The 9975-nt window shown below is 38.8% G+C and overlaps 1 protein-coding gene across 1 annotated transcript in view; it reads right to left on the reverse strand.

Annotated features, from left to right (window-relative positions):
- Positions 1 to 1485: 1485 nt before the first annotated feature.
- Positions 1486 to 9975, reverse strand: part of mybbp1a (MYB binding protein (P160) 1a) — a 37334-nt gene continuing 28844 nt past the window's right edge. Inside the window, exons 22-27 of the mRNA XM_008428674.2 lie at positions 6546 to 6677; positions 6402 to 6470; positions 6105 to 6218; positions 3132 to 3233; positions 2918 to 3042; positions 1486 to 2049 (exon numbers count right to left, since the gene is read on the reverse strand). Of these exons, the coding sequence (XP_008426896.1) occupies positions 1713 to 2049; positions 2918 to 3042; positions 3132 to 3233; positions 6105 to 6218; positions 6402 to 6470; positions 6546 to 6677 (879 nt within the window). The 3' untranslated portion in view covers positions 1486 to 1712. The remainder of the gene's footprint in view (positions 2050 to 2917; positions 3043 to 3131; positions 3234 to 6104; positions 6219 to 6401; positions 6471 to 6545; positions 6678 to 9975) is intronic.

The raw sequence follows: 9975 nt of genomic DNA on the forward strand, positions 1-9975 counted from the left end.
GATCAGCTAGCCGCCATGCTAACAGGAAGTTTTCATTCAGTAACTCTGGATTGTTTATTGTAATGGATCCTGTATTTGCCTTTGAATGTTAAGTTTTATACTTGAATTTTTTTGGCAATGCTGAGAGGTTTTATTTTGGCTCTTTGCATTATTTAGCCTCTTCAGAGCCTCCATATGTTATCAGTCTGTTAAAGATAGTATTATTGATAGCAGCACAATTTGCACAATGCCTGTTTAGTTTAGTTTTCTTCTTGGAAAAAGTTATTAACAAGTTTTAGTCTAAATTAAAGTGAATTCATGGTTCCTTTTTCCACATAATGTAACCTGTAGTGTTTATGATAAAAAAAATAAATAAAAATTATGTGATCGGTATCGGTGCTCGGCCCTCATGGGTGATCGGAATCAGTATCGCCAGGAAAAAACTTGATCGGCACATCTCTACTTTCTACCTTAGAGCCATACAAGTGAGGATGGATGCATGTGACTTTCCAGGCTGGGCAGCTTTAGAAAGATGATGCAAATCTTTTTCGTTTAGCTTTTTTCTAATTAAATCTGCAGCAGTAAACTTTTACAAAAACATGTTTTTACCATATTTGTGAAAACTGTCACCATTTCATGAAATTATGGTATGAGACAATCTGTGAAAAGATCAAACTCCTCTACATCTTCCCTTCCCCTAAAAAATGCATTGCTCTGTTAAAAACAACCAATCAGAGCCAGGAGGCGTGTCTTAGCGCTATAAATCAATGCTGCTGAATGTGCTAGTGGTAGAGAAACAATTGACTGTTCCAGGAAAACCATTTATCCACCATCATCAGTGGCTGTGCTAACTAGTCTTAGCATTTGTGGCAGGCCAAGTTGTGGTAAACCAGCTGTAGCAGATAGCAAGTGGGAGGGGTGAGCGCAAGAGTGATTGACAGCGCTAAGAACCTCCTCCTGGCTCTGACTGGTTGTTTCTGAGTTTTGCATTTCTGCAGTTAATGCTGAAAGCACTAGAAGGCAGAGAGGAGCTCAATTTTTTACACAGATTATCTTACTGTCAATATAATCAAGAGACTCTAGATGAGGATTAGCTTGTACAACGCCTACATTGTCCCTTTTTAAATGAACTTTATTATTCATAATTTTAACAAATATGTAACGAACATGATTTTTTGTAAAAGTTACATGCTGCAGCTTCAAGTCAAATTCAAAAATACCTTATTGATTCCAAAGACAAATATATAAAAAAGAGTAAAGTATGAAAAGTATTGGCAAAAATCAGTCCAACTACACAGCATCCAAAACAAGAAAGAATGATTGTCCAAAATAAAGCAATATTTCCCTCAGAAAGGCAGAAACAAAAGCTTGAAAAAAGAACAAAAAATCTCAGTGAAAATACAGAGCTAGTCCAACCTGAGCAGCACAATGCCAGAATTGAGAATTTAATTTAATGCTGAATAGAATATCATGCTGCATAATAAAGCTGAACTTATGAGAAACTGGTGGATTTAAAGGCAGAGAAGTAGATTTTTATTGTTTCAGTCTTTTTTTAAAATCAACAGCAGTCACATATTAGAAAAAATAATCTTTCACTACACTTCCTACAAATCTCCACTTTTTATTTTGTATATATTGGAGTAAGCATACAGTTAGACCTGATGTGTAGCAATTAAGGGAAAAAAAGCTTTTGTTTAAAATGTTATTTTCTGTTTCAATTTTAATAGTCCACATTACATTTGCTCTCCTCCCTTCTTCTGCTTGGGTTTCTTCTTTTTGCCAGCTTTCCTGTCAGGTTGCTTTTTGCTCTTCTTGGCCGGGTTGGTCTGTGAAGCAGCAGAACTATCGGCCGGTCGTTTCTGTTTAGTCTTCTTGTCTTGTTTCTTTTTGGTCATTCCTTTCTGCTCCCCTGGCCTGGTGACTGGGGTCGACTTGTCCCCTGCTGGCTCCAAAACAGGCTTGTTGCGTTTTTTACGTTTTTTTGTTTCTGGCAGGAAACCTTTCATCGTCTTGGGAGCGGCCTCCTGCTCGCCGTCCTTCTTAGGCTTTGTCTTATCAACTTTGGGCTTCCTAGAAGCAAAATATAAAAGTTATAACCAAATGAAATGATCATTTTTATAAGCTACACCAGATTGTAAATTAGGGCTGGAACAATTAATTGTGATTAATCAGTTATTAAAATAATTGTCATCTAATTTAGTAATCGATAAATTGTTAAATGAAACATCCATCCATCCATTTTCTTGCACCCTTGTCCCTCGGTGGGGTCAGGAGGTGCTGGTGCCTCCCCAGCTAATGTTCTGGGCGAGAGGCGGGGTCACCTGGACAGGTCACCTGGACAGGTCACCTGGACAGGTCGCCAGTCTGTCGCACGGCAACACAGAGACACACAGGACACACAACCATGCACACACACACTCACCCCTAGGGACAATTTGGAGAGGCCAATTAACCTGACAGTCATGTTTCTGGACTGTGGGAGGAAACCGGAGTACCTGGAGAAAACCCACCATGCAGGGAGAACATGGAGACTCCATGCAGAAAGATAAATTAAACCTTTTAACGGCAAATATGTTCAACCTAAAACTCCTCAAGTGGCATAATTATAGCTTCATTTGTTTCAAATCTTGCAAAAAATATTTATAAAACACCTTTTACTATCCAATTGTTAATTGGTTAATTGAAACCAATTGAAGTTTAGGCAATAAAGTGTTTATTTTCTTATTTAAATAATAAATTTGTACTTATTTGCAAAGTTTAATGCATTTCTAATATTGTATTACATTTTATTTAAGGGATTATGTAAAAAATCTGCAGAATGTGCTAATCTTTTATCCAATTAATCATCTGAATAATTAATACAATAATCAATTACTAAAATAATTGTTGGTTGCAGCCCGACAAAAATTGTGCTTATAAAAACATCTCCATAATTTACATCACTCCAAAGTGTTTCATCACGGCCCAGTAGGTGTCCTCCAGTTGTCCCGTCTTCTTGAACGAGACGTTGCTGGTCAGGGTCTGCAGGGCCTGCTTCAGCTGCTCCAGGTCCACAAACAATTTCTGCACAAATAGAAAACGCAAAAACTGCACTGTGTTGATTTTTTTCATTTTTGATTCCAGCTTTATTTGATCACCATGAGCCCACCCACCTGCTGGTGAATGTTCTTGACCACAAACTGACAGAGCTCCAGGGTTTTGACCAGCTTCTCTTTGGCCACCTTGCTCTCAGCTTGGCCCACCTGACCCAGACTCTGAAGACAGAACACAGAGAAGTTATATTACAAATCATGTTTGTTCTGCTAATTATGATCAACATAATTAGCAGAACCTACATTTCAAAGCTTGTCTTGAAATGTTCAAGACAAGCCTTTAAAGGGGCCTTTCAAGCAAAATTCACAATTTGCCGTTTTTATACTTCTGTTTGGGTCCGTCTGTAAAACGAGCCATTTCAAAAACCTCCCGACTGTTAAGTCTCAATCAATGGGCACTGCGGCGTTACCTAGTCCCATCACCTAGCAACCCAAGCAGAGCTGCGATGTACAAATATTTTGTCTCTTCCAGCAATTCTAAAATAACACTTAAAAAACATTTAAAGTACATTTACAAGGAAGAAACCAGACAAGAAGTAAATCTTATTGTATTTTAGCAAATAATCTATTTCCCAAGTAAAATGTTTTGTTGATGGTAAATGTAAATACTCAAATTTTCTTTGAGTAATCAACTCAAAGAAAATTGAGTTTAAATGACCATCATTTAGGTCATTTAACAGACCTAAATGATGGTCTCACAGATACAAAGTGGCCAAATTGTCCTTCTCTGAATGTCACAAGTGACACTATTTCATTTGAAGCCTTTGATACCCAGATATTATGGACATTTTAACTTAATTTGAACTCTTTGCATTTCAGATGTCTCCATGTATTTGTCCTTTTTAAGTTTTCAACAAAAACTTAAGTTCATTATAATCATAATGATTATGATTAATTAATGATTATTAACCATAAAGATTCTGATTCTTAAATCATAATCTTTACAAATATCAAAATAAGCTGTTTAAAACAAGCTTATCTCTGTACTTCTTGTCAAAACAGCAACTTAAAAACATTATCTGGAACTAACAGAAAAAGTTTTGTATCTTACTTTCAAAATAAATATGCAGGAAACTCAGAAATGAAGGACAGTGAAGGCAGTTAAGGAGGACAGGATTGTTCTGTTCTTGCGTTTATTTCAGGAGGTGGAGCCGTTCTGGGACCGTTTACAGGAGCATGTCTTCACCCTCCGCTCTCTGGAGGACGCAAGGAGGACAGCGAGAGGAGCAGCGCCTCCAATTATCATTTATCACTGCACCATGCAATCTCATAAAGGTTCCAGATTAATGTAATTAGAACGCAAACAGGCTTGAAGCTTGCATTTGAATGAACATTTCTGCTCAAAGTGGAACCGCGGTGCCTTGTGTGCATGAATAAGACTTTCAATCAGTTCCACAAGCAGAGAGGGACAGAATTTAAACAGGAGGAGGCAGAGCTGGCTGCTGATTGGAGTGATTGAGCAGGAAGTGGAGCGAAAGCCTGATTAGTAAATGTAAAATAATCTAAATACAGTTCCAACAAACCGCTAGTTAAGGTTTAACTCATGCTTTGCCATTGGATAGGTAACTAAGGGTCCTTCAATTTGTTTGTTGACAAAGTTTGGTTTGTTTGGGGAAGAGTGAATGCACAATTGAATAAGCATGTCGCAATAAGCAAAAAACCAATTAATTGAACGGTAAATTAAAACTATCAACCTCATTTTAATTATCGTCCTTATCGTCTCTTCCGGCCTTTTTTCTTTCTGTTGACACTGAATGAAAAAAGGCTCAGCTCCGGTCTCTCCACTGATCCCCCCTTCCTCATTTCCTTAGTCTAATGTCCAGCACACACAACACGAGTTGTCGACCCATTTTCAATGAGAGACACATTAGCTGACAGAAATCCCAGGTATAACGGTTCGATCGGGTTCGTTGTGCAGTGTGGTGTCCAGCCACATGGGCACAAAATAATGGCTACAAGTCCAGATAACTAATTTTAAAATCAGGCATTAATCAATGCTTTACTAGAATCTACCTGTGATGCATGTGGCTAGATTCAGCGCAAAGTCCTGACTGAATTAAAATCATAACTTATGTCACGTTAACGAAGAACAACTGAAAACTTGCCGGGTTTATCAACTGCGGTAGCAATTTGGCTCCAACTCCCCCCTTTGTCATTTCTATATTCTTTGCACGAAATGTTGAATAAACAATGTTATTTCCACAAATCATCTCCGATGTCCGCTGGACTTCATGTTGTTCCATGTCAGCTGTTTGGGATTCCCCTCCGTAATTTCCCCTCAGAAAGCGTGGAGGAGAATCCACGCTTTCTGATTGGCTACCTGTCACATTCAGCTAAGCTCCCAGACAGGGAAAACCCCCGATTTAGATCGGATCAGCCACGACGATCTGCCGTAACACACCACACACTGCAGGATGATCGGTTACGAAATCACCAGCAACAATCTTAGATCGGCCAACAATCTAAGATTATCGTAAGGGGAAAATAGGGGCAAAAAATGGTGTAGTATGAACTATTGCATTAGGTAGTCGGATGTTCTCATCTTCTCTATTTAAATCAAGTGATTACTGAAGGGCAATATAGTATACAGACTTCATAATCTGCACTCTTTTGGTTGAATGCAGTATTTATTTCCACTTTGACTTTATGTTGTTTAGTTTTTATTCAAGTACGTTTTTTGTTAATGGAGACCAAGAATCCATTTTATTTTTGGTTTTGTTTGTTTAGTTTATTAGTTCCAGTGTTCTTTTGAAAATAAAGTGTATCAATCTATGGCAGGAAATTGCATGCAGTATTAGTCATTTCCATTAAATCAATGTCAGAAGGTCTTGAAACAATATTATCGTTTATCGCAATAATGTTTTAGACAATTGTCCAGCAAAATTTGTTATCGTGACAGGCCTAGTGGACAGCAAACACTAAGTGTTTCCCTAAGTGGGAAAAAGGTTGCGTCCTCCAAGGCTAGAGAAGTGGGATTCAAACTGGATCTTCACTGCTGGATTTCATGGATATGGTGGAGATGTGTCTCCTTACCAAAACCAGCTGCGTTGAGACCTTCTCACAGAGCTGCGTCCACTCATAGCTGCTCAGAAGCTGCTGGATGTCTCTGCTCTGCATCGCCCGCAGGACCAACACACACGCTTGACACTACATATGAAACGAGATCCACGAAACAAGAGTTATGTTCCTTGTAATTTAATTAGTTCAATTAATTCACTCTTATTTGATTTTTGCCAGTTTGAATACAAACAAGAATTTGTTCATGTCAAATGTTAATTATCAGTGTTTGGTTTTATTTATTATTTTGTGTTTGTGCAGGAAGGATTTTACCTGCTGATGTCCTCGGACTGCTGATGTGATGTGCTGCACAGCCGTATCCAGGAGGTTCACACATAAAACCTGGACCAACCATCACAAAGTGTCATTTATGCTCTGAACGAGACACTATGAGGAAAGATGTGCGCTTGGACTTACAGGGAATCTGGTGAACAGGTCGGTGAACATCTGAGAGGTCAGAGGGCTCTTCCTCCGGCTCATGAAGGAGATCAGAGCCTCTCTGAAGAGGTTCGACACCCGATCCACATCCACGCTCCCCATAAACCTCAGCTGTGGTTAAACACGACATGAGAGAGGCGTGAGGATTCAGACTTTCTGTCTGAGAAGTTGGCAGAAAGAGAAAGCTTTAAATTCAGACAAGTCAAGCTTGACTCCCATTTAGCTGCTTCTGAGTCCTGAAATCCTTCCTGCTGGCTCACTTCCCACTCATGACAGGATAAAATGACAGCCAGGGGGGAAAAGCCCATCAGATGTGCTGCTCTGCTCCGTTTCTCTGCTGTAACACTAACCATCTTGCTCCTGTCTGTCAGAGCTGCTCTCACTGAAACTTCTTCACTTTCTCTTCAGTTTTTACCTGTAAATGAGTTTTTTTTATGTACCAAGAGATTCACAGCAGATTACCTGATTCTATGTATTAGCAGCTGGTGAATGTCAATATATTTGGATTAGGGTTGAAGCAATTAATCGGATTAATAGACTATTGAAATAATCATTTAGTAATTGATTCATCATAAACTGAATTATACAGATTCAAAAAAGGCCATTTGTTGAAAACTAACATATTCAGAGCAATTAAAATCCAAAACTGCTCCCAGAAACCTTTTCACTTTCTTTTCTGTTTAACCTATAAATGAGCTTTTTTTCTGTATGATTAATCATAATTAATCAATTATTGAAAAAAAATTGTAAAATAAATTAATTGATTAACCGCAAAGTGGCATATACACTCAAAATAATGACATTTGTTACAAAAACACCATATTCTTAGCAGCAACTTTGCCAAAACTGTAAAGGAATATACATGCATTATGCTTTTGTTTGTAAATATGTTTTACCAAAATCTCAAGAGGAATAATTTTAGCTTCACTTGGTTCAAATTCACTAAAGGAATGCTGCTATTGCATTTTAGGCCACAAACAGCTTATTTTATTATTTAAAAAAATAATTCTATATTTATTTTCATCTAATCTATTTCAAAAAACCTCCCAAAAAACATTTGTTTCATAATCCCTTTTTTGTTGCCTCGTTGTCTTAAAGGACAAATAAAATGGACTGAACTTATATAGCACTTTTCCAGTCATCTGACCACTCAAAGTACTTTACACTAGAGTCACATTCACAGATCAATGTGGGGTTAAGTCCCCAGTGGCTCATCAACATGTGGATGGAATTGAACCCACAACCTTCTGATCACAAGACAATTACTCTACTCATAGAGCCACAATTATGTTCATGTTTGTATAGGTCATAACATGACCAAAACATTTAAAAATTTTTGATTTTTTTTGTCTATCAACCATGAAAATTATGGCTTGATGGTTGTTACCCTCACAATAAACTGTTGCTACAATTTATCTATATTCATCTTAGTGTGATTAATCTAGTCCAGTGTTTCTCAACCTTTTTCAGCCCAGCGCCCCCCCAGCCTTTATCCAGGTCCCTCACCGCCCCCCACCAGAGAATTTGTAGGCTACTTTGCACTGACCATTATTTTATCATTAATTAGGCCCGAGCAGCTAAGCGCTGCGAAGGCCTATTGTAATTGTGCTGTTTATTATTAGGCCCGAGCAGCTAAGCGCTGCGAAGGCCTATTGTTTTTCAAATGTTTATTATTTTTTTTTTTTTTTTTATTATTTTTCTTCTGTCAAATGAATTGCCTTTTTGGGGGCTTTAACATATTCAAAAAGTCACCAAAATTGGTAGGCCCATAGAGACTGTGAAAAATNTGGCGAAGTGACCTTTAACGCCGTCTCCTTACGTTTGGCCTTGAATTCCACAGTTTAAAGCCCAGCTGCACCAAACTCACTAGGTTTGATACTTGTGGGCCCCTCGACAGGAATCCAGTGTAATTTTTTGTGGGCGTGGCCTAATGTCTCAACAGCGCCCCCTTGAAGATTTTAAATAATCAGCCCCAAGCCATTATTTAACCTAGAATTATGAAACTTGGTACACTTGTATATATTGTCAAGACCTACAAAAAAGTCTCCTGGAGCCATGGTCCAAACCCAACAGGAAGTCGGCCATTTTGGATCAAAGCCGCCATTTGCTGTTTTTCAGAGACGTCATATTTGGTCGAACTCCTCCTATAGCGTTTGACATACAGACTTCAAACTCAGTGAGCAGAGAGTTCAGACATTAAAGGTCTAAAGTTATCACAGGAATTTTTGTATGTCAAAGCATGTGGGCGTGGCTAAGTGCAAAACTTTGACTATTCGCCATAAAACATCAAAGTGAGATAACTTCCACATAAAAGGTCACAGCTGCTTCAGACTTCCTATGTCTCAATACTGACCAACCCTCATTACATTCTCATGGTCAGATGATGACGCAACCTTAGGTCCGCCCACTTTTGACTTGAAGTCACCTGTTTTTTCTACTGTATGTCTTATTTTTACTGAGTAATACATATGGAATTAATCTTCTAACACCTGAAATTATATGACCTGATGAGGAACTGTGATGATGAACTCTGACTCATGGGGGCGTGGCTAACTGGCTGTCCTTCGCCATATGCATAGAATTGTCTCTGAATCAAAAACGCATCTTCCGATTGGAACCAAACTGGATACGTTTGACCTGTGCTCAATGCTAAAGAGCCCAATGGCTTTGAATTGTGATTTTACTCTACAGCGCCCCCTAGACTATCCCATCATCAATATCTCCTCTCTACATCGACCGATCTGCACGAAATTTGTGGTGTGTCGCCAGGGAACCATGCCCAACTGAGCGGTGCGAACTGCCTGGCGGACGTGCGCCTGAACTGTGCGAAAAGGTACTCGGTGGCAGGCGGGCGGCGGTGCTGGATCCCCCGCTGTGGCTATAGGCCGGAGCGGCGCTTGGCTGCTCGGGCCACTTGAGGCTCCGCGGAGCTTTAATATTATCATTACTATTGTAGATATTTTGATTTTTGTGCTTGTTTCTGTATTTATCATCAAAAATAATGAAAATAATATAAAAATAATACAGGTGTCTACGAAAAATGCAATGAACATTCAAGTTAAAATCTGTAGGCCAACAGCAGCCAGTCAGAGTGGAAAAATATTCTTGTTCTTTGCCATTTTCTAGTTAAATCTTCCACAAAATGACCAGATAAAAGATGTTCAACATGCCAGTTTAAACTTTGATCTATTTGCAAAACGACTGAGCTCTGCAACATTAAAACATGGATAGAACTGTAACTACATTAATCATAACTCTTCTTCTCTTCAGTGTTTGTCAGTTTCTGGTGGTGCAGCTCTGTGCTGCCTTCAGGAGAATGGGACATCAGAGTATCATCCATAAAACTTCACCCACATGGCATTTAATGTGCAAACCAGAGCTTTCAGTGGAAAAACTAAAGTTCCAGATC

Source organism: Poecilia reticulata, linkage group LG14 (assembly GCF_000633615.1).
Source record: "Poecilia reticulata strain Guanapo linkage group LG14, Guppy_female_1.0+MT, whole genome shotgun sequence".
NCBI lineage: Eukaryota > Metazoa > Chordata > Actinopteri > Cyprinodontiformes > Poeciliidae > Poecilia > Poecilia reticulata.